The 22,439-nt window shown below is 42.6% G+C and overlaps 1 protein-coding gene across 5 annotated transcripts in view; it reads right to left on the bottom strand.

The window, feature by feature from the left end:
* Nucleotides 1-594: 594 nt before the first annotated feature.
* Nucleotides 595-22,439, bottom strand: part of ZDHHC3 (zinc finger DHHC-type palmitoyltransferase 3) — a 35,878-nt gene continuing 14,033 nt past the window's right edge. For 3 of the 5 annotated variants that reach the window (XM_050891321.1, XM_050891322.1, XM_050891320.1), the window contains exons 3-7: nt 21,018-21,142; nt 16,999-17,095; nt 15,069-15,150; nt 13,164-13,294; nt 595-4,578 (exon numbers count right to left, since the gene is read on the bottom strand). In XM_050891321.1, the coding sequence (XP_050747278.1) occupies nt 4,336-4,578; nt 13,164-13,294; nt 15,069-15,150; nt 16,999-17,095; nt 21,018-21,142 (678 nt within the window). In that variant the 3' untranslated portion in view covers nt 595-4,335. Of the gene's footprint in view, nt 4,579-8,823; nt 10,471-11,846; nt 12,147-13,163; nt 13,295-15,068; nt 15,151-16,998; nt 17,096-21,017; nt 21,143-22,439 lie in introns of those variants that run through there. The other 2 variants (XM_050891323.1, XM_050891324.1) reach the window with 2 other exon arrangements.

Raw genomic sequence — 22,439 nt, 5'->3', positions numbered from 1 at the left:
GGTCCTACGTGGGAGGCCACCCAGGCACCTCACTGCACCACGGGCTGCTGCACAGCTCAAGAAACGTTTTAAGCAAATCCCTCCAGGGCGATTCCCTCTCCCTCCCAGCCAGCTGGGGAATGTACTGGCATGCACCTTTTTTTTGTCTTTAGACAACAGAAAGAGCAAACCTGGCACAGTCTCCCCAAACACCATTTTTCATACAACTTCTTCCTATCCCACCCAATTTCTTTTGGGGGTTTTCAGGCATTTTTGGAAGAAGTACCATCTCCAGCAGCATTACTAGTGCTTCCCTAGAAATGTATAACCTCTGTCCTTCCCCTTCCACCCAGAATGCTGCTGGATTACAGGTAGGACCTTGATGGCGGTGTACGTCTGGAGCTCTTCCAGCCATAGTCACGTCAAAGGAGACAACAGCTGTGCACAGCTGGAGCCCACTGCTACACTGCACACCCCAGCACCTCCTGAGCCCAGCAAGGCATTGCTCTGCCCCACGGCATCGCCGCAACATGGACAGCAGCAGTCAGGCACTGGGGTTTCCAGCATTTCCATGAGGAAAGAGGAAATTGAGCCACACAGTAGTATAGGGGTTTATTTATTTGTTTATTTAAAAGGCAAATGCTCAAGCATTAGGGCTGTAGAGTGGAAAAAAGAAACGGTGACTACACCTGGTTATGTGCCAGCCCAAAAAAAGGGAGGAGGGAAAAAAGGGAGGAGGGAAAAGGTGAAAAAAAGGTTTTAACCACTCCCTTGCGTTTCAAAGATTTGGGGAGCCCCTGGAGGAGCACCCAAGTGGCTGTTGGGCCACAAAAAGTGGTCAGGCTGCCCTGGCCCCTGCCACCCACGGCATCCCGGCACGCCGCAGCAGCACGGGGTCCCCACAAGGCCACCTCCTGTGGTGGCACGGCAGGGAGGAGCCCCTCTCCGCAGGCAGAGCGGGTGGAGGGTCCGTGTGTGTGGTGCCCGTGGGGAAGAGAGGAGCAGGTGGTCCTTGGCAGATGAAGCATTAGTTCTTTAATAAGTACAATAGCAACCAGAGGCATAAAAAGGAGTTACAAACAACAAAATATATATATATTCAAGAGATATAAATTCTTTACTTGCACAGAAAACCTGCTGTAGAAGACACCAGATAAGCAGATATGCTTTCCACGTCTGCCAGAACCCTGTCCATCACGTATTAACGCCTCACACCGGAGCAGTGATGGGATCTCCAGCAGACCACATCGCACTGAGCAGCGCAGGGGGGGCATCCTCCACAGCCCCCCACGTTTGTGGCACCACAAGCATGCTCTCAAAGGAGCACCCTCCCCGGGGCCCGGCAAGCCGGCCAGGACCATAGCAGCATGGCCTGAAGATGAAGGCACAATTTAACAAGGGGCAAGGAGTGTGTGGAGGGAAGGGAAGGAAAACGGTGGGTTTGGTTTCAGTTTCACGAAAATCACGTTTGGTCTCAAGCTACCAGGTAGTCATTAAAGAAGGAGGTTTATACTAGAGCTGTGCATAAAACAGATTTTTCCAACTTGTGAAGACTTTTGCAGCTTCCAACAGTTGCCACACTATACCGAGACAGAGAGCAGATACACCGAGGGGTACTGGAACTTTGCAGGGGAGGAAGAAGAGGGGGATGAGGGAGACTGACAGGCAAGACACATGAGAAGAACTGATTTGCTGGGTGTAGGAAGTCATCCCGCCAGATCTTGGGGGGCCCCAGAGCCAGGGCTGGGCTGGCTGCCCACGGCTCTGCATAAGGCACAGGGACACGTCCCCATCTCTCACTCGGACCGTAACTGTGCTGTGGGAGGAGGGGAGACGGCTGTTCTGGCTCTCACCCTCCTCTTCACACTGCTTCTCAGTTTCAGAAAATAAACCCAGACATGCCAGCACCTGAGGAACAACGCAAGAGGTGGGAAACAGAAGCGAAGGATGCCTGTTCTTATCATGAGGTGAACCAGGTTTCAGCATGGAGAAGGAAATATGCTACCACCATCTGTGCCTACCCGAAGCCACATAAGTGGGGTCCGCGTCCCGAGAAGCATCACCAAAATGCAGTACGAGGGGGTCTCCCCCAAGCTGACGTCCCCATGCGCCTGTCTCAAGGTGATTTTCAGCCATTAACTAGTTTCTCCCCCCCAGGACCCTGTAGCACCATTCCTACTGCAGACACAACACCGGAGCCAGGGACGTTAACTGGATGCAGAGGCCGAGCAGCAAGCCAAAATTAGAAAACATGAGCTAAAAAGGGCACTCTTACTTTTCCTCCTTCAACATCCCTATTGCTCCCTATAGGAAATCCCTTACAGATCGGCGTATGTCCCCGATGTCCCTTTCCTGTGGGACGCTGACAGAAAGGAACATAGGCTGGTGCAGAAGTAGGAGAGCTTCTTCCCTCACTATCACACTGCTGCACAGGGCAAAGACATTCAAGACCCCATGTCTAAATGACATGAGAGGATACCTCAATTCGCCCTAAATGCAGGGTGTTTCCCTTTACCTAAAAGGGTTTTTATAAATACACAGTTCCTAATGATTTTTTCTAAATCCATTTTTCATTGACAAAGAGGAGACATCCAGAGGGGATAGGGGATGGGACAACTGTTTGGAAATACCCCCTGGGTTTTAGCCAAGCTGTGCTCCTAATAGTCATGGTACTCCGTTTGTTCCCAGTCCCTTTGCCAGGAAAAGGGACTGCTGTGGCAGAGGACAAGTCCAGGAGAGAATCTCACCCCTCCACAGTAGCCCTGAATGTCACACCATTAATACATATTAAGATGCTTTTTTGGGGGGAAAAAAGAAAAAAATCTTGCACAAATTCCATTTGGTATTGCTTCTATAAAAAATAAAAACTTCATATAGATCTTTCACAATACCATGCTTTCATCCCCAAAACTCCTTTCTCTCACTTTCGAGAGAAAGCAATTATCTTTGGTCTGTGTTACAGGGAAGGGGGAGATAAAGTCAAGTATGTCCTGTGGGGGGAAAACCAGGAGCATGTTTCTCATATCCTGCAAAATTTACTGACAATTAAGCTAAGGGAGACAACAGGAAAAAAAAAAACCCACAATTGAAAAACAGTCTAAATTAAAACTACACTGACATCTGGAGCATGCCAAGTGTTTGTAGCATATTTGAATGCAGCAGCTAGCGTCACCTCTGCATGATTTTACTGCAACTATTGCCACCTGCAGTGACGCCTTCCTTGAGCGATGCATGTTCCTTCTACGGGTTCACCAACGTTCCCCAGGAGCTGGCTGCAAAATTAGTGTAAGGAAACCCTGCATAATGGCAAGTACTAATAGGACAACATTAAACCCCAGTAAGATTAAGAGGCAATACTCATTCTCAACTCACTCTAGCTACCAAGAAAAGAAAAAAAAGAGACATATCTAAATTAGACAAGTCAAACTGAGAGAGCCAGTACCTCCATCAGCAGGGTGCTCAGGTCTCCCTCTCTTTGACTGCAGAAAGAGCCCCGGTGCCTGGCCTAGACAAGCTGACTGCTTTCTGGGCTGCAGAGTTCAGCCAGGCAGCTCCCGCTCCACATGTCCTACGTGCTAACAAAGCGCAGCCCCAGGGCGAAAGCTTCTCCCCACCAGCAGCTCGACAACCCGGCCAATATTTGCCTGCTCTCGGCTGTACTGGCCACGGGCAAACGCTCCTGCCGGCCCGGCACCACCACCAGCCCGTCAGCTCCGACGCCGCTCAGGCAAGCGCCACCTGTCTTGGGCAGCCCCACGAGCACAGAGGGTTAAAATTTACCCCTGGAGATATTTCGGAGCCCAAAGGAATTACACCCAGGGAGAGCTCACCCATCTGCTGCAGCCATCGCCCCGTATCCCATCTCTGCTAAGACCTGAGCACCAGCAGCTTTCATAATCCAGAGGCAGCATCCACAGGATGAGCTAAAAAGGATGCGTTTTTCAAGAAAACCTTTAGAGCTGGGCTAATCTGGCCCTCGCGCAGGGCTTAATCATTCAGCCCTCCAAAAGGCTGCAAGAACAAAAGATTAACCAGACTCCTTAGGACTGCACATTTCTGGGAGCTGGGACGAATCTATCCAACCACTATAAACTTTCCTTAAAGGCCAAGTAAGAAAAACTCAATAAGGCAGTTGATGCAGGTCCAAAAAGGAGCTTATGAATCTCATCACTTATAAAGCTTTCTCTGGAGATTTGCATTGCTTCTGCTAGTGCTGTACCTGGCTTCCAGACAAATACTCCTGAATTTTTTAATGCACCAAAAGTATGTTAAAAAAAAGACCCTTACATCTCCAGCACAAGGAGTTATTAAAAAAAAAAAACTGAAAACCTCCTGACATTGTAGAGGATGCTTTGCTTATTCATGTAACACTTGGACGGCAATGTCTTGAGCGAGAAACTGCTCGATTTCTTCTTGGGTCATTATTGCAGACGCAGGAGCTGCTGCCACCGCTTCGGCCGGCACTGGGCTCTCGCAGTTCAGGTTTGAAAAAGGGTTGAACCAACCCAAGGAGAAGGCACCACCAAATGCCAGCTTCATTCCTTCCCAGCCGCTGATCTTCTCCCAGGTTGGCTTCTGATTTTTAAGACGCTCAATACCCTGCAAGAAGAGAAGAGCTTTGGGTCGTCTCATGTTTATAGCAGGTATTTGGGCACCAACTGCTGTAGCACGTGCAAAACTGCCTATCTACAGCCAGGATGTTGTTCAAGTTTTAGTTAACAATGAAGGCAGACGTCCTGCATTACTGAGAGTTTCATCCCCAAATTTAACAACAAAACCCTAAACCAAGACCAAATTCATGGACAATCTGAATTTCGGCGACGTATTTCGGTATAAGTTGCTATTGATTTTTAAGGTAAAGAGATGGCTTCTTAAAAGCCATCCCTTTTGAAAACATGGACCTCTTCTCCCATTGCTTTTTTAATCCCTCCAAGGAGTAACAAAATACAATTAGAACTTAAAATTTCACCTTATTTGGGCATTTTTACAATAGTTCAGATACAGGCAAAATACTGCAGCTTTCTCCAGTGATCAGGAATTTACCACAGCCATATCTAGGCTTGTCACTAGAAGCTGATGTTAAGACCAAGCTTACTCCGTGCCAATTAATAGCAAACATTTAAGAACACAATTTCCATCTAACAGGTTGTCAAAGACAAATCACAATGCAAGCTGGATACCCACTGGGAGGTGAGGAAATCTGTACAGGTGGAAGTGGAGGCCTCAAAATGGGACCGGAGTCTTGGCCAGTCAATATTCTGGTTCATTCTCCCTCCAAGAATGTCACTGCTAGTAAAGCAAACATTTTGATTGTATTTAAATAACAGATCCATTAAATTTGGGCAGCGACATTTTTTTCTGATAGTCTTCTCCATGTAGAATTAAGGAACTAAGAAACTTTTTTTTTTTTTTAAGGCTACCGCTATGTGAAATAGGGCACAATTTTTTATGCCCATCTGCTGTATCATATAAGAGAGGAGTCAGATCTACAGCTGCATATGATATGCTCATGATGATATACACGTGACCATGTAGAAACTCTGTTCTTAGAGAAGCAAGAATACTGGGTCCAAGTTTTGAGATGCTCAAGGAAAGGAAAAATGAGCAAATTCAGCTAAGATCATTTAAACGAGCAGTTTTAGAAGAGCTGGATGAAAAATACACTTGTCACATTCTAATTCTGCAGATTTTCCCTAACGACCCACAAAACATTTCAAAGCTTTGCAGGGGGGTGAAATGAATACATGCGGCAGCTCAGCGGCACCACAGCTGCACTTACAGCGAGCCTTATAAATAACACAACATTTTAATATAGCAGCAGCTTGGTTTTGCAATAACATTGAGTCAGCATGAGCAGGCCCAGGAGAAAACACACCATAAACCAAAGAATTACGTGCAAAGCTTCTGTGAGCTTCATTCATGCCCCGTTTCTCGTGCTGACTTAGGAGAAATCCAGCAGTGAATTTGCAGAAAGAAACGACGCAAAACTGAAGTCTTCAGGGTTGCAATTTCGGGAAAAATTCAAGCCCTGAAGGACAAATGTGCATTTTGCAATGCTAAGCACAGGCACGTGTCCCTTCGCTCTGCTCCCAAGCTTGCAAATGCGCCATTTCGACTGTTCCAGGGAAAATCCCTTGCAGCCTCTGGCCCCTTGGGATGCGACACTTGGTGCTGCTGCGGCCAGTGCCTGTCCTTACCTCCCTGCTGGGCAAGCCAGGAGAGGAGCAGTGCTCGTGCACAGCAGAGCAGAGCCTTGGCAAAGCGTTTTAGCACTACCGTGTGCTTTTCCTCCAGGATACTCCGGTTCCAGCGCCCTGCGGCTGTGCAACCAGGAGGCAGACGCTTTTGCAGCTTGAAGCAGAAGATGACCTTTGGTTGTTGGCTGTTCCTTAGAAAACTGCAGAGGTTTCTAATGCGTTAGTAACAAACCGGCACCGTGGCTGCAGCATTCTTCTCTAGAGAGAAGGAAAACAAGTAGCACGGGGCAGGAGGAGAAACAGACACCAAGCATTTAAACCCTTCCCTGGTAGCACAAGCTTTAACCTTGCCCTCAGTCACGCACGCAATCCGTTTCGATCCACGCTGCCATCTAGATCAGGAATAAGGATCTTGAACACTTCTGGGCAGCAACCCCTCTCTCCCCTCCCCAAAAACCCATTGTTCACCTGCTCTGAACAGTATCTGCTAAGCAAGGCAGTAGGCAAGATCAGGCTGAGGTTGTACTAATGCCAGATTAGGGAGCAGTTAATCAGAGCAGGCAGGGGCATACTTTCTCTCTCCCAGCCTGCCCTCACTAATCCCTTCAGGGCACATATTGAAAATGCGCAGAAGTTTTAAAAATTGTATCCTGGTCTAATTTTGCCTGCCTGCCCCACAGTCAGTAGGGCGTGAGGTTTTGCCTTAAAAAAAAAAATTTAAGGGGGATGGAAGGAATGCACAACTGTTGAAGACACTTCATTACTGTTTAATGAAACTTTTTTTTAAAAATATATTTACCCAAAATCTCTCACCATTATTTTAGAAAGTGAGAATTTTGTATTTCAAATTAAACCAACACCTGTTTCTCTTTCCCATCATGCAGCTATTTCACTTTAAAAAAAACAAGTGCTCAGAAAGCATCATCTTTCACTATTCCAAATTACATAATTTTGAACAAATACTGGAAAGAGAACACATACATTGAGAAATATAAACCACTGGACACTCCCATTTCAGTAAGAGGTACAATGTTGCAAACACGGGGACAGTAAGACAAGGTTGACCTGTTACCACTGCAATCCTGTAGGATATACCCTGTTTCTCCCACTATTCCCCTCAGTATCGGCTCCTGCGCAGTGCCAGAGGAGGATGCTGGGCTGTGTGGCCTGACCCAGAAGCGATCTGCAGGACAGCTCTTGCATGTTAGAAGAAACGCATTAATTTCTTTTAATACGCTTTTGAAATCCAAAAGGAAAGAGGGAACAGAAGAGGCAAGCGTTGTAACAATTTGTCCATTAAGGGGAAGACGCAGGAAGCGCTGCTATTGGAAATCACGATTAAGGCAGACTTTCCCTACAGCAGTTCCTTCCACTCATTTCTGCTTGGACCACCACTTTGCTTTTCAAAAAAAGAAGTACCCCGCCTCTGATCGAGTTTGTCCTTCAATTTCTCTTGGGCACGCTAAAACAGAACTAGCACCTGAAATGAGGTAGTCCTGCCCGAGAAAATACTTTCCATGAGCAAATTGGCAAGTCTGCCTTTCTCATCTTAATACTGACCCATATTTAGTATCATTCAAATTGCATCACATTGCACCACCAAAACGTACAGTGCAAGTAAAACTGAGGACCCCTGGTTACAGAGACATACACACGACAGGTACCAATGGACATTTCTGCAAGCTGTGATGATGCCTCATTTAAAACAAAAACCATTTGACTGAAAATATCAGTACTATGTAACGCTGTTTAACCATTTGCATTTGTTTGAAACAAGAAAAACTGAATAATTATACATTTTTTCACAATGGTCAAAATGCCAGAACAAGGTGACCAATCTTCCTCCTCCAAAATGCATAGTGAATATGGGTAATTAAAATAAACCAAAACTGGAATGTGCACCAGTAGAATTTATAATCGAAACCATTTTTAAGGCGGTGAACCGTACAGAGAGATGCATTCATTTGTTAACTGCCTAGGTGACTAAAGCCTCTCCCCTCAATACATCTGATTTTTCATCAAGACAGCTTTAGGGCCGGATTCTCTACCAGTTCAAGGTACCACCTGCATGTGTCTCACTGGCTGAACTGGTCCTGGCCAAAGATCCAGACCTTAACTATTAAGCTAGGAGCATTCTCTGAAAAACACCATTGCATACTAAAATCAGAGTTACATATTTACAATAGCTTTCCATTATCAGCAGTATCAGCACTATAAAAACAAAACCTAAGCTTTTCCTGAACTTTTCTTCATTAAGGAAATGTGTATGCAAAGGCCACGTTTCCTTCACGGAATCTTCCCACGGAGGCACAAGTGCAGCCCGCAGCTCCCTCCGTGCAGTCCTGCAGGAGGGATCACAACATACTCCTCATGATCTAACCCTGAGCAAGTAGCATTGCAGAAACAGCACGCTTACACAGCGGAGCAGTAACTAACAGCCTCTTCCAAGTGGGGAAATAAAACCACTGATTAACAGATTAGTATATTACTGATTAACTCATTTTTAAACTTAAAAGTTGAACACTCAGTTAATTAACCTTTATATGCTTCTGCCTGCTTGCGTACCAAACTGAAAGTTCAGAAAACCATTACAGATTTTTCCCAACATTTGAAGTAAAGAAAGAAAATAAGAACAGCAAACAAGTTTTTGGAAAAGTTTTATTGCATTTGTTTTCCATATGGAAGCATTGACAGATTGAAAAGATGCAGCATTCACATTACTTCCAAAATGAGACATCCATTAAATTTCTCCTTCCCTGATTTCCCTTCCTTCCCCCATGGCTTTGAAGCAGTCTAAACAGGTAATTTTCCAAAAAAATACCATTTTATTTTAAACCAAGGAAAAAAAGATTCCTTGGAAGTCATGGACACAGCAGATTTGTATTTTTCCTTGGTTTGCAATTCATTTGATGAGCCCATGGGAGTCATGATCCAAAAATATAATAAAATTCCTGCCTGAACACAAGATGTCAGTTGGTTATGAATGGTTTAGCTCTACCGTTTTTGGAATGCCTTCTGTCCCTCCCACTTTCATCACCACACAAGTTCATAACAGTATGCATGCTCCTTACCATAAATATTTCCCAATTTAAAACACTTACACATATATGTGCATGTGTTTACACACATACATATGTATGCATAAATATGAGAAAAGATTTACAAAGCTCTAAACCAGGGCAATGCTAAGAATATAGAATCAGTCACCCTGGTACACCTACACATCCTGTCAATATTAGTCTTTATAGTAATCTGGGCATTCATGTCAGTTTTTCACGTTAACACTGTTTAGCAGGCATTGCTCTAACAAGTAATTTACCAAGACACACACACACAAACAAGATGATTCTGCTATTCTAAACACTTGAAAATTAGATTTCTTTCTTTCCTGCAAGTGTAAGGCATTTAATAATCCAAAGAGTCTTCTAAATCTGCCATAGTTATCCTAAGAGGGCAACAATTTCCTGCACACAAGGGAGGGAACAGACAAAATAATGCCAGAAAGATGGAATCAGTTCTGTGGCTGGAAAGAAAAAGGAGGGTGGGGTGGGAATTGGTGTTGGCAATGTTTAAGTAGTTTAACTGTACGCGAACACCAGGTCAACTGGCTCTCTTGCTGTGTTGCTTTCTTGTCTTGCACCTTTTGGTAAGTGAAGTGTCTGCTTCCTCGTTCAAGTTCACTTATGAAAGAGCAATGTGCTCCTTCAGGAAGTCCAAAGGTGTCTGTGTAGGGCTGTTGGCACTCATATGTCTTCCACAGAGCTCATCACAGTCAGGAGACAGCATGAGAATCTACTCAAAAGACGTGGGTCACAACAGAGACAGAGGATCCCCTTCACATTAGTTATGCCATACAGAAAGCAGAGAGAAACAAAGGCCAGTAAAGTTAACAAGATAAAAAAAACCAAGAAAGAGAAGAAAAAAAAGAAAAAAAAAAGCAGCAGCAGTTTTAGCCAGAGATATAGAATTATCTAAAATTATGGAATACAGGGCTTTTTTTTCTCTGCAATTATCAGCCATGTAATAGACATAAAAAAAGTTTGTTTTGTATTTTGTTTTGAACATTCATGGAAAATTTATAACAGTAGTGCTGTAATATGTTTCTATTTTAGTGGAAATGCTGGTCAAGAATTCCTCAGACCACATACTGGTACGGGTCTGCTTTTCCTTGGTCTGGTGTTGCGAATGGGCTAAGCCATGCTATAGAGAACGGATGGCCAAATACTGCTTTCATGTTCATCCATTTTGTTTTTTTAGCCCATCTTCTCTCTTCCTTTTTCAACTGTTCTATTCCCTGAAAACAGAAATATCACATTTTCAGTCAAACACTCAGATTTTGTAGTTCTGGATTTGGGGAAAGGTCTACTCTCAGTTACCCCTTATCCAAAGGATGGAGTAAGAAAATAAAAATGCATCTATACTGCCTTTCCTTTTCTTCTCATTGTTTTATACCAAAAAAATATTGAGGATAGAAAGTATTCCTTGGAAATGAAATTCCTTTCATTTTGTACAGGCTTAGATATTTCATAAACCTTTTAAGACCTGCCATCCAATTGCCTCTGACATCAATTAAAAAAACCCCACCACCTAAAACCAAACAAAATGTATGTGCTTTAATGGCTGAAAGCATTATATGCTAACCAGATGGAAGAGTTTTAGAGGAAACCATTTTAAGCTTGCAGACAAAAAAAAAAAAAAACAAAAAAACAACCCACAAACCCAAAGATAATCTCTATAATGCTCCCAGATTCACCAAGCAAGTTCAGGAAGTGCCCATGGCTCAGTGTAGCCGACTCTACCTGGTGCCTCTTCATGTTTCATTAGAATCACTGCTAAAACATGCATGAACTGACAGCAGGGAGAAAGGGTTAAATAAGATACTGATTTGACAGAAATCATTGGCATTGTTTAGTAAAGGTTAGAGGGAGAACAAAAATAAGCCATCAAGCAATCAGCTGAAACATTCACTAGTCAATCATGAAAACAAAATAAATTATCTGTATTGTGTCTAAAACCCACAAAGTGAATTTGGTCTTTCAGGAAAGCTATGCCTGGCTGCCACAGAAGCAAAATGAGCAAGTGCAGTCACTGGAGAGCATTACTCTCCTACGGGTAGCAGCAGCAGGCAGATCAGATCACTCTGTTCTTTAACTTCGGATCTTTTGCAAGGTAAGCTTCTCCTGACCTACATGGCTCTCCCATGCTACGGATTAATGCACTATAATACATCTGTGTGTCTCAAATTACTGATTCTAGGAGCTCTGCAGAACACAACATGAGTCAACTGCAAGAGTTGTGCTGATCCCTGGTAAATGTCACCTCTAGAGACAACAGCAAAATACTAGGGTTCTGGGTCCCTTCAGGCAGAAGGGAACCATCCCGGTGGGACAGTGTACACAAGATGGGGAATGAGGTCTCCCAGTGATTGGAAGAGGAAGGTGAGAAAGGGCAAGACACAGCCCTGTCTCTAAAATGTGAAGTACAACACTGCAAGAGACCACACCAGGAAGAATTTCACCTGGAAATATTCCTCTGCTCAAAACAGATTGCTTGCCAGACACAGCTAGCTCAATGCTAGCAAATCAACAATGAGACGTTCCACAGACCAAAATCCTTACTGGTACATATTAAAAAAGAAAACAAAAATTAAAACCCACAACCCAACAGGGGGCAACCATATTTCATTTTTTATTTTAGATTGTGACATTGTTCCTTTAACATCTATAAGTTCCCAGAATTTGAGGCGAAGGGAAAATGAGGGGACTTATTTGGGTGCCCAGCTGCAGGAAGCAGCTTCTAAAAATTCTTCACAGGTTTCAAAGACTGAGAAATTCAGATGATGATTTCACAGGCAGCATTGCTAGTTTACACACTTATTGATAAACTCAAGTTCGGCAGGATCTTGTTCTGGACGACACTGTACTTCTTCCTGGGGCTCTCCCCAGCAGAAAGAACACCTGAAGTCTTCCTCTGAACACAGAACAGCCACAGTGTGAACATCAGCCTCTTGCAGAAGCCAAGCATTAAAAAAAAAGTACTGCAAAAAAGAGTCAGGAGCGATGGGCTCTTACAGTCTATAATGCCAGTCATAGCTCTCCAGTGGCACCAAAAATACCTATTCTAGCTTCAACTGGCCATGGGCAAACAAGTGAAGGGGAAAGAAAACTAAAGGAGGCAGGGGAGGAAATAAGAGTTGTCACTCTTTTAAGACTATCACTTCTCTTCAACCACTCCACTTAATTCAGATATCTGAGCATGCTTGGTGAAGGCCGGCAGTATTCACAAGTGTGGGAACGCCCTCGGGAGTCACCAGCTCCACCTTTACAGAAGTGGGCAAATGGAGGGATATATGACGGACTGCAACACTACTATGTAACCTCTACTATGCCATCTTTGAATTGGGGACGACATAGTGGCTTTGCAGCACTGTACCCAGCAGGTTTCCATGAGCTACTCCACTCCCTCTTCTTTTTCCCTCTGGCAAGAGTTTTTGAACTGTTTAACAAGCAGCTAAAACTGGAAATCTTCTAGACTAAAAGAAGTGGGGGGGTGTGCGTGTATATATATCCCTCCCCCACCTACTCATCTTGGCTTTCCAGCACATAAAGCTGTAAATAGTGACACCAGGGGAGACACAGCTAAATTTCAGACAATACCAATGTAAAAGCACTTCATTAAAGGAAAAAGGTTCTTGAATCCACAGGGACAAATACGCTCTACAGAGTAATCCCAGTTACCAATGCCTACCTTATCAGAGGTACTGTCAACACAGCATCCCAGCCAATACATAGGTGTACACTACTTCTCACAGTAACCTTCAGAGAGCACAATCCAGCACTGTGCTAGCTCAGTTTATGACATTGGATCTTTCCTCAAAGGGTACACATACATGAACTCCTCATGCAATGAGGTAAAACCCTGCAGCCCTTCACTGTTTCTACAAACAGTGAGAGACAGGGTAAAGGAGGGAGTATGTGAGACACCTACCGTTTCATCAGTGCAGATGGAGTGTACTTGGGTCCCAAACATAACCGAGGTGAAGATGAGAAATAGGAGAGCCTCAAAACACAAGAGGATGAGAAGAATCACTGTAGTTGGTGGAGAGAAGGAACTGCATTCTGTGAAGACAGAACAACGGAGTTGGAAGGGGAGAGATCAGGTAATGCAGCACCTGCAAAACACCTGCTAAGCTATGAGTTTTCCATACTCAAACTGTCAAAATAAATTATATGATCACCACAGGGAAGCTCTGACATTCTTGAGGATATTCAACAATGAAATGATCACTCCTGCAAGTTTAAAAAAAGGCAAAACAAAAAAACCCTCTGCAATACTTCAAGAATGCAACTTTCTTTTCCACTTAGGTGTTTCCCCAGCACACTGGCTAGGACTCCACTCTACTCCATTTCACCTGTAGCTTCTCTCTTAAACCTTAATCTTAATGGATTTTCCACAGTGATAAAGTCCATTAGAAATCTCAAGCTGGTAGTCAGGACACAAGGATAATTATTTCTGTAGCACTAACATAAAACCAGAGTATGCTTCCTTTCATAACTGCTCTAATTCATAACCTAAAGAAGGGCAGATTAAGCCAAATTCTTATTTTTCCTCATACTCTATAGTGCAAACTCAAGCAAGAGCTGAAAAAAATTGAGAAGGCAACTATGAAAGAGGAGCAGAAGAAAGGAAAGGAAGGAAAATGTTACAGGGCAAAAATCATAGTGTTGAGTGTTGTACATGTCAGAACATCTCCAGATTTTTCTGAAATCCAAGAGTAAGTATCACCAAAAAACCCTATTTTTCTCATGAGATGTTAAGCTTTAACAGATACACCATAATCAGGGGCTAACACAATCAGCACAAATCCAAGGCAGCTGGAACGACAGATCCATCTCTCATAACAGTTCTGTTCTGCAACCTAAACCTGGCACAGGTGGGAAAGTGCTTCCCCACAGATACAGGCTCTGAGAAAGGGGTCAAAGGAAACTCTGTCTTTTGATGTATCCTTCCCCTATGGCCTTGGCAACTGCATTCAAATCCAGATGTTCTCAGTGACAGCTGGCAGCTGTTTTACAAAGTTTTGAACTGCAGAACAACCTTGTCAAATTCAGTTCATATGTGTAAATGTACCCATCCTCTGCAGTATTATAAACTAAAACCAGTCATATTGAATGACACAACTGAAATTCCAAGAAAAACGAAGCTAATGCTCTTCCAGAAAAATCCACAAGCAGCACATACATCTGCACACACATTCTTTGACAGCTCGCTGTTTGACTCAGCATTACCTAGAGGATTTTCTATATCCATTTGTGGTTTTTAAAAACACATCTCAACTGGCTTTGTGAAAACTTACTCACTGGCTGCTCCAGAGCGAGGGCTGGGGTTTTTTGTTTGTTTGTTTGTTTGGGTTGTTGGGGTTTTTTTTGTAGAAAGGAATTGTTTGTTCTTGTGAGGGTGGATTTTTGGATCTGAGTTAGCATGTTTTCCTGGTAGTCTTGCAAGAATGATTCACATTACCCTTTTAAAAAAAGCACACACATTCTTCTTATCTTGTGTTGGCATTCAGGAAATTAGTGCTGCGTTCGTGTCAACGGTAGATTATTGCACACATACTATCTAGGTGTCTTTACATCTCAGCTTCTCCCTAGGCAGTATCAGGCTTAACTTGAAACAGGACTTTTCAGGACAGAGATCCCAGCAGGTCAGAAAAAATTATGAAGTTCCAGGATTGATTATTAAAAAAAAAAACCATAGAAATAGCATAGCAGAGCCCTGATAGCATTCTTCTGAAACTAGCGTAAAAGGGGTTGCCTTACAAGCAAACTACATTATAAGGTCTTATTCATAGGCTGATCTGGTATTTTAATGAGGTATTTTGTTAGTACTCACTTGTCCAGTCTTCTTCAAAGCAATACAAGAAGTGAAATCCCACCATGATTAGAGCATGCAGGGAAATCAGTGCTATATACATCTGAAAAATAAAGGATGTAATAGAGGTATCACGTAAGTTTAAAGACCAAAATGCTAAATCTTCCAAACACTTTAAATAAAGCAAGGTGTTAAGACTTCAAAAAAACCACCAAACCACCCCAAAAACCACCAAGCCCTCCCATCCCCCCTAAACAAGCATCCCAAAGCTGGCAAATGCCAAGACTACACAGACTCATTCTGGCCTTACGAACAGCTCTGAGCGAACAGGAGGGAGACTGCTTAATGCAAAGCCAGCTGGACACAAAGTACAGCCTCCTGTGCCCCAGCGCCGCTTTCCACACAGCTTACTGTCCTTATCTCTGCCGAGTACAGCGCAACTTTCAGAGAACAGCAACACTCTGACATCGAGGTATCATGTTGTCAAAGCTTACATCCTTGCTCTTGAGTGCACTATAGTTTCCCAGAGAAACAACAGCTAATTTGTTTTAGCCACAAAATGCACTTTATCTATTTTCCAGTATGAGTTTCAGAAAAAAAAATTTTTTTTTTTTTTAATAAGTATTTTGCCCTGAGGCAGACACTGGCATGGAAAGTTTCTCTCAAGCTTTAATACTTTGTACTTAATCCTTTTTGTTTTAAATTAAGTCTTAGCTTTGTAAGAAAAACCTTTAAACTATATGCAATGCTACACATACACTACAATTTACCAAGACAGGGCTAAAAAGAGGACTCTCCTGAACCTACAGACTCTGACAAAGGTTGGCAGATATTAGAAGTGAGAGAGATTTTGTTACAAGAAACCCCTGTGGAAGCAGTAAAAGGTGACAGGAGAGTATTTTGGTCTTCCTTGCAAGTTGAGCATGCTGCCGTTCTTTCACCTCCTCAGGTCTCAAAAAGAATAACCAAGAACAAAACCAGCAACCCTTATTTTGTTTCTCTCAACTATATTAAGTGTTTAATACAGCCTGCTTGAAAGTAGATGTCAGTTTTAACAGAAACAGAAATCCTTTTGATAGGATTAAAACACCTAGCTCACTCCTCATGGTGAAAAAACCCTTGCTCAAGGGAAAGAAACGGGATTTGGTTTGTTCTGTAATCCGCATCCTAACAAACCACACCACAGAACAGTAAGCCTTTCCATTTAACTGAAAATCTCCCCCTTGTTACTTGGTAATATGAGAACACTTCCTCAAACCTACAGATGTCTCAAAAGATTTATTAATAAAACAGAGCATCACTGAAACTCAGCCTTGTAATGTTCACGCTACTCCCACAGGATATTTGCAGTTCGCTTTGATGAAACAGATCTCAACCGTTCCAGAAATACGTAGTATTCAAGTTTGCACTCCTGTTTTCTTACTCATGATGCCACAGATATAGTACAAAAAGTCAAACACCTCCTTGGTTTTCAAGTACGAAAATAAACCACTTGCAAGTAAAAGGTGGATAATTCTTGCCAAAGGGGATGCAGACTTCCCACTCCTCGCTTAAGATGTGGCAACAGCTCATATTATATGATCCCACACAGGTACTCGTACAACTACAACATTTAGGAACCCTACATATGGCCTGGGACCTTACCAGCCACAGTAAGGTGTAAAGGGATGGCCCACGCCTCCCCACGATAGCATTACAAAATAAGTGCTGAACAACTGTCAACACAAACCTCACAGAACCCTGACAAATACTTCCTGTGATGCCTTTTTCCCGTTGTTGTGTTGTGTGTGTTCCCTAATTAGTGAAACAAAAGTCTGCAACAGTTCCCTATGAAGTTCTTCTGAAACAGGAAAGAAGAGAAAGCCAGCCTTCGGAGCTGCTTCACAGACTACACACAGCATTTCAGCGCTGCCCACTGGACAACCTCAAACACCACTTGCAAAATACTTACTGTAAACAGTACAAAGTACTTCTGGTTATTCTCTCCTACACAGTTATTGACCCACGGGCAGTGATGGTCCATTTTCCGAATACACCTCTTGCAAACACTGAAAGAATACAGGTCTTTATTTATAGCACGTTTCATTCCAGGAACGCAAGATTTCACAGGGGTTTGGGGGACACAGAAATTAAAGGAAAGAATCAGAGGTGAAATTTGAACCTAAATAAATTTACTGGTCACCACATTTATATTTGTGGTTTGCTCACTTGACTATGTCTGTTCAAAATGAACCATACAATACCAAATCACCATTGTAAAAAATTAATGCCAATTAAGACACCTTAGTGTAATATTCACGTCAATGGTTCTGCCAAAATATGGTTTGAACAATACATTCAGACAGATGGAAAAAAAATCTGTGATTTACTGTAGTTTTAACCTGTTTGGTCTGTGAAAATGTCCACAGATTAAAACCAAACAAAACCCAGAAAGATATGAAAAGCAGTAATGAATAAAGATTTTTTTTCAGAGTTGCTAATAACAGACTAAGGTTTATTTACCAACATTAGCTGGTAGCAGGAACTTGCAAAAAAGAAAATGAAATAAAGCATTAAAAAAGATTCTTGACATCAAGGTAAGCCACATACTAGCATAAAACAGCTGTGGCAGTCAGTCAGGAAGACAGTACCACAATATACATTCAAGGTAAAATTAGATGTTAAAGCACTTCACAAAACCAGACTAATAAAATCAAAATTCAAATTCTTGCCAGCATGCACATTGTGGCTAGAAGTCAAATAATTAAAAGATTATTACTTTGTCTGAACATCATTCTCTTGCTTAGTCAGTAACTGCTTCAACTCACATAATAAAGGAAGTCTTTTTCTCTGCCGCTTTCTCATACGATAGGAGACAAAAGGCAGTCTCCTGATACCACATTGCACAAACAAGCACAGAAATCAAATATGAAAAAACACAAAACCCCAAAACAAACAAACTATAGACCCAGAAAGGAAACAGCCATTCCAGAACAATTCTGGCAGCACTGAAACAGAAAGGATCGAGGGCTCTGCTAATTTTGTTTTTATTCTTATAACAAAAAATATTTTGACCTTAATATAAACAATAAACTTCAACACCCAAATGCTTAAGGGAAACTCAAACAAAAACATAAACACATTCTTATGAGCACGTATGAATAAATAATAGAAAACCTCTCCGTCAGAACAGCCTTGCACTCACTTTACATGGTGGGAGGGGGTAATCCCCAAGGATACATGCCATGCCTGAAAAACAAATGAGTTGCTATAGCCTTGATCCTAAATGAAAGGTTGGTCAGGCAGGCCCAAGCCTCCCAGGACGGGGCCAGATCAGGAACTGCTTCTCATCAGGCAGGCACTGTGTCCTGGTTTCAGCTGGGATAGAGTTAATTTTCTTCTTAGTAGCTGGTACACTGCTGTGTTTTGGATTTAGTGTGAGAATAAGGTTGATAACACTCTGATGTTTTAGTTGTTGCTAAGTAGCGCTTCTCTTAAGCCAAGGATTTTTCAGTTTCCCATGCTCCGCCAGCAAGCAGGTGTGCAAGAAGCTGGGAGGGAGCATTGGCAGGGCAGCTGACCTGAACTAGCTAAAGGGCTATTCCATACCATGGAACATCATGCTCAGTATATAAATGGGGGGGGGGGGTGGGGTGGAGTTGGCCAGGAGGGGCGGATTGCTGCTTGGCCATCGGTCAGCGGGTGGCGAGCAATTACATTGTGCATCACTGGTTGGTTCCCCCCCCCCCCCCCCCTTCTTTTTTTTTTGTTATATTACTTTTCATTACAATTACTATTTTTCATTATTATTATTGTTAGTATTATATTTTTCTTTAGTTATTAAACCGTTCTTATCTCAACCCACGAGTTTTACCTTCTTTCCTGATTCTCCTCCCCATCCCACTGGGAGCTGGGGCGGGGAACAACTGAGGGAGTGGCTGCGTGGTGCTTAGCTGCTGGCTGGGGTTAATCCACAACACACGGGTACCCTATTACCTGCCAGCCCCAGGTGCAGTGGAAAACAGGAAAAACCTTGTTTTGCTAGAATAAGCAGCTGGTTTTCCCCCCCGAAAGTGAGAGAAAGGAGTTTTGGGGATGAAAGCAGCTTGAAATTATTTTTGAGCTACATGGGGACTAAAATCAGCCGGCACAGTAAAAACAATTTATCTGCCAGATAACATCATACTTCATATAACAAGTATCAATTACTGGTTAAAAAAAAAGGGGGGGGGGAGGCGGGGCAGGTGGTGTAAAGCAGGAGGATGCCTCCCTGTGGTCTAATTTACTTCGTGCAGACACACACACTTCCCTTGGGCTCTGAAACAGGTAAATACCCAAGCAAACCCTTCAATTGCTCCTAGGTCCTAGTTCCCCAGAGGGACAACCTGAAGCAGCCAAGTCAAAGACGACCTCTGTGAAGGAGGTAGCTAAGGCCGAGAGGAGAGGTTTTATTCCATGCATACGTACCAAAAGCAGTTGGATGACAGGCACAACATGAAACTAGCTGGTGGAAAAGGAAACACAGAAACTAGGACCAAAACCTATAGGCAGCAGGGATTGCCCATACTCACTTTCCCCCCACTCAACCACCCAGTTTCCAAATGCTGGCAGGAATAGTTTGCTGGGCATGGGGGACTCACAAAGTAGCATATGAATCAAAAAGCACCCTGGTCCCTCAGGCATACAGCTAGCAGTATCTCCTGCTGATGCACATGCACAACCTTGATGTGTGACAGTCCAATAAATCCCCCTACCCCACTAAAAAATGTTTGACTGAAGATTCTCAACAGCATCAGTGCTCAGTGGATCAGTTTCCCAAATCTTAATGTCTAAAAAGTTATCTTAAAACATAGAAAAAAGGACCATGGAGACGAGGTTTTGTGTTTAGTCAAGAGTCTTTTTCATTTACCTATGCTGCAAGTCATCAGCAAGACAGCAATTTAGATGTGAAGTTTCATTCATAATTGAAGAAGTGTCAGAGGGGATTTTACAGTAGCATTAATAAGTGATAGGCATGATCACATTGCTCCTGCTGAAAACCAACTCCTGATTTTGATTAAAATAAAAAACAACAAAAAAGAAAAATATTTGCAAACTAAAGCTCTGAAAATAAATATGAAAAACACAAAACAGCGGAACAAGTTTGTTCAGCTCAGTACCACATATTCCCCTCCCCACAAGACCCCTGCATGAATCAGCAGTAACCCTGATATGAGCTCTCTCAGTATGTATTGGGTTTTGAGTAGGTAAGGAAGGGAAATCAGTGCAAACTCATTAACTACCTACTGGAAAGCAGGTTTGCTTGCTTTAAAAGCAGAAGAGAATTTTAGGAAATAGTTATTTTTTTTGCTCACTGCCTTTAGTACTAAAAAGCTCACTACCAGTTACTCTCTTCAGGGAAGTTTATCCCACCAGAAAAAGAAAGGACATGACAGATCAGTAGGCATACTGATCTATCACAAAGCACAAAACAAAGTCACAGTACTCAATGAAAATGTGGAAGTCAGAACTCTTAAAAAATATATAGTTACCTGAACTTTAGTTTTAAATATTACTTCTAAATAGAATCTACAGTTAGACAAATGGGTTTGTGAATAAAAACAAAAATAGAAAGGACACTGACCTTTTGAGAGACATTACATTTTACGGATTTCTATGCATTCTGGTATATGATGTCTCTTTTTAAGTCACATTTACATAAAAATTTATGGAATGTCAATTACAGGTCTGGAGTCAAGGCAGCATTCATTTTAAGTGTTTCTCACTTTGCAAGAAGTGGCCCCAGCCTGCTATAGATGAAAACTTGTCAGAAAAGGCCTGAGATTTTTTCAGAGAAGCTCGAACATGTCTGGCACTACTGGCAACAGAATTCGGATGCCAATCTCTCAGTTTAACCACTCCAGTCTCAGACTCCAATAACAATTTAGATCAAGGCACACTGGATAATTGTTGAGGTCTTGATAAAAGAGCAGTCCTCAGAAAAGACTTTACCTGCAGTGATGTGCTCTGTCAGGTTTGATGCTACAACACTTTGGGCACTTGTAAACCACCTGTCCTGGCTTTAGCTGTAAACTCTCAATGAACTCCTTTGTGGCATTACCTTTGGGTACAGCACCCTGCAGAAAAAAAGAAACAAACCAGAAGATTAATCTGGGAACGAGTGCTAAGAACAAGAGGATGACTTAAAACTGTGGGAGGGTAGGGAAGAGAAAGAAATAAAAACTCCCCTAAGATCAGAGTTCCAAGAAGGGCAAGAAGATTCAGAAAAGAAATTAAAATAAGGTCCTAATATATGGAACCACATACTTAAACATCATTTTGGTGGTTTTTGTTTTTTTAAATATCAGTAAATCCTCACTTAAGCAATTAGTCTTTTGTAATCCTGTCCTGGTTTCGGCTGGGACAGAGTTAACTCTTCTTAGTAGCTGGTACAGTGCTGTGTTTTGGATTTAGTGTGAGAATGATGTTGAGAACACTCTGATGTTTTAGTTGTTGCTAAGTAGTGCTTATCTTAAGCCAAGGACTTTTCAGTTTCCCATGCTCTGCCAGCAAGCAGGTGTACAAGAAGCTGGGAGGGAGCATCGGCAGGGCAGCTGACCCCAACTAGCCAAAGGGCTATTCCATACCGTGGAACATCATGCCCAGTATAGAAAGAGGGGGGATTTGGCCAGGAGGGGCGGATCGCTGCTCTGGCATCGGTCAGCGGCTGGTGAGCAATTGCATTGTGCATCACTGGTTTCTTATTTCTTTTTGTTGTTGTTGTTGTATTCCTTTTCATTACAATTATTATTATTCTTAGTAGTGTATTTTTATTTTTACTTTAGTGATTAAACTGTTCTTATTTCAACCCACGAGTTTTACTTTTTTCCTTTCCTCCTCCCCACCCCACTGGGAGGGGGGAGGGGGAAGCAGCTGCGTGGTGCTTAGTTGCTGGCTGGGGTTAAACCACAACAAATCCTATAGTAACCTTAAAATATTTAAGAATCCTCATCCCTCTCTTCACATCTATCAACAAATCTATCATGCCAGCATTTCATATCACAAACTGGAAACCACAGATGTTTTATTCCAGTAGAAGCAGCTACTTCTGAAGTATCATTGTGTACACTACGAGTTGCTGGTAAATGCCTCAAGTATTTATAGCTATGCTTCCATTGTGTATTTGTTATTTAAATTGGGGTTTAACATTCAAACAGTGAACACTAAGAATCCTCCCACCTGAACAAGACTAGGTAAAACATTCTTAGCTGTGCAATTTCCACTTTAAAATATGTGTCTTTAAACAGGTAACATATTGCCGCTGCAGGAGCCTGAGTTCAAGAGTTGCCAGCCTTTCTAGGGCCATAAATTTGCTCAAAAAAACCCCCCAAAAACACCAAAAAAAGTCATGAAATGTGCTGTATGAAATCAGTG

This window comes from Gymnogyps californianus, chromosome 2 (assembly GCF_018139145.2).
Source record: "Gymnogyps californianus isolate 813 chromosome 2, ASM1813914v2, whole genome shotgun sequence".
Taxonomy (NCBI): Eukaryota; Metazoa; Chordata; class Aves; order Accipitriformes; family Cathartidae; genus Gymnogyps; species Gymnogyps californianus.
This window is presented reverse-complemented; position numbering and strand designations above follow the sequence as displayed.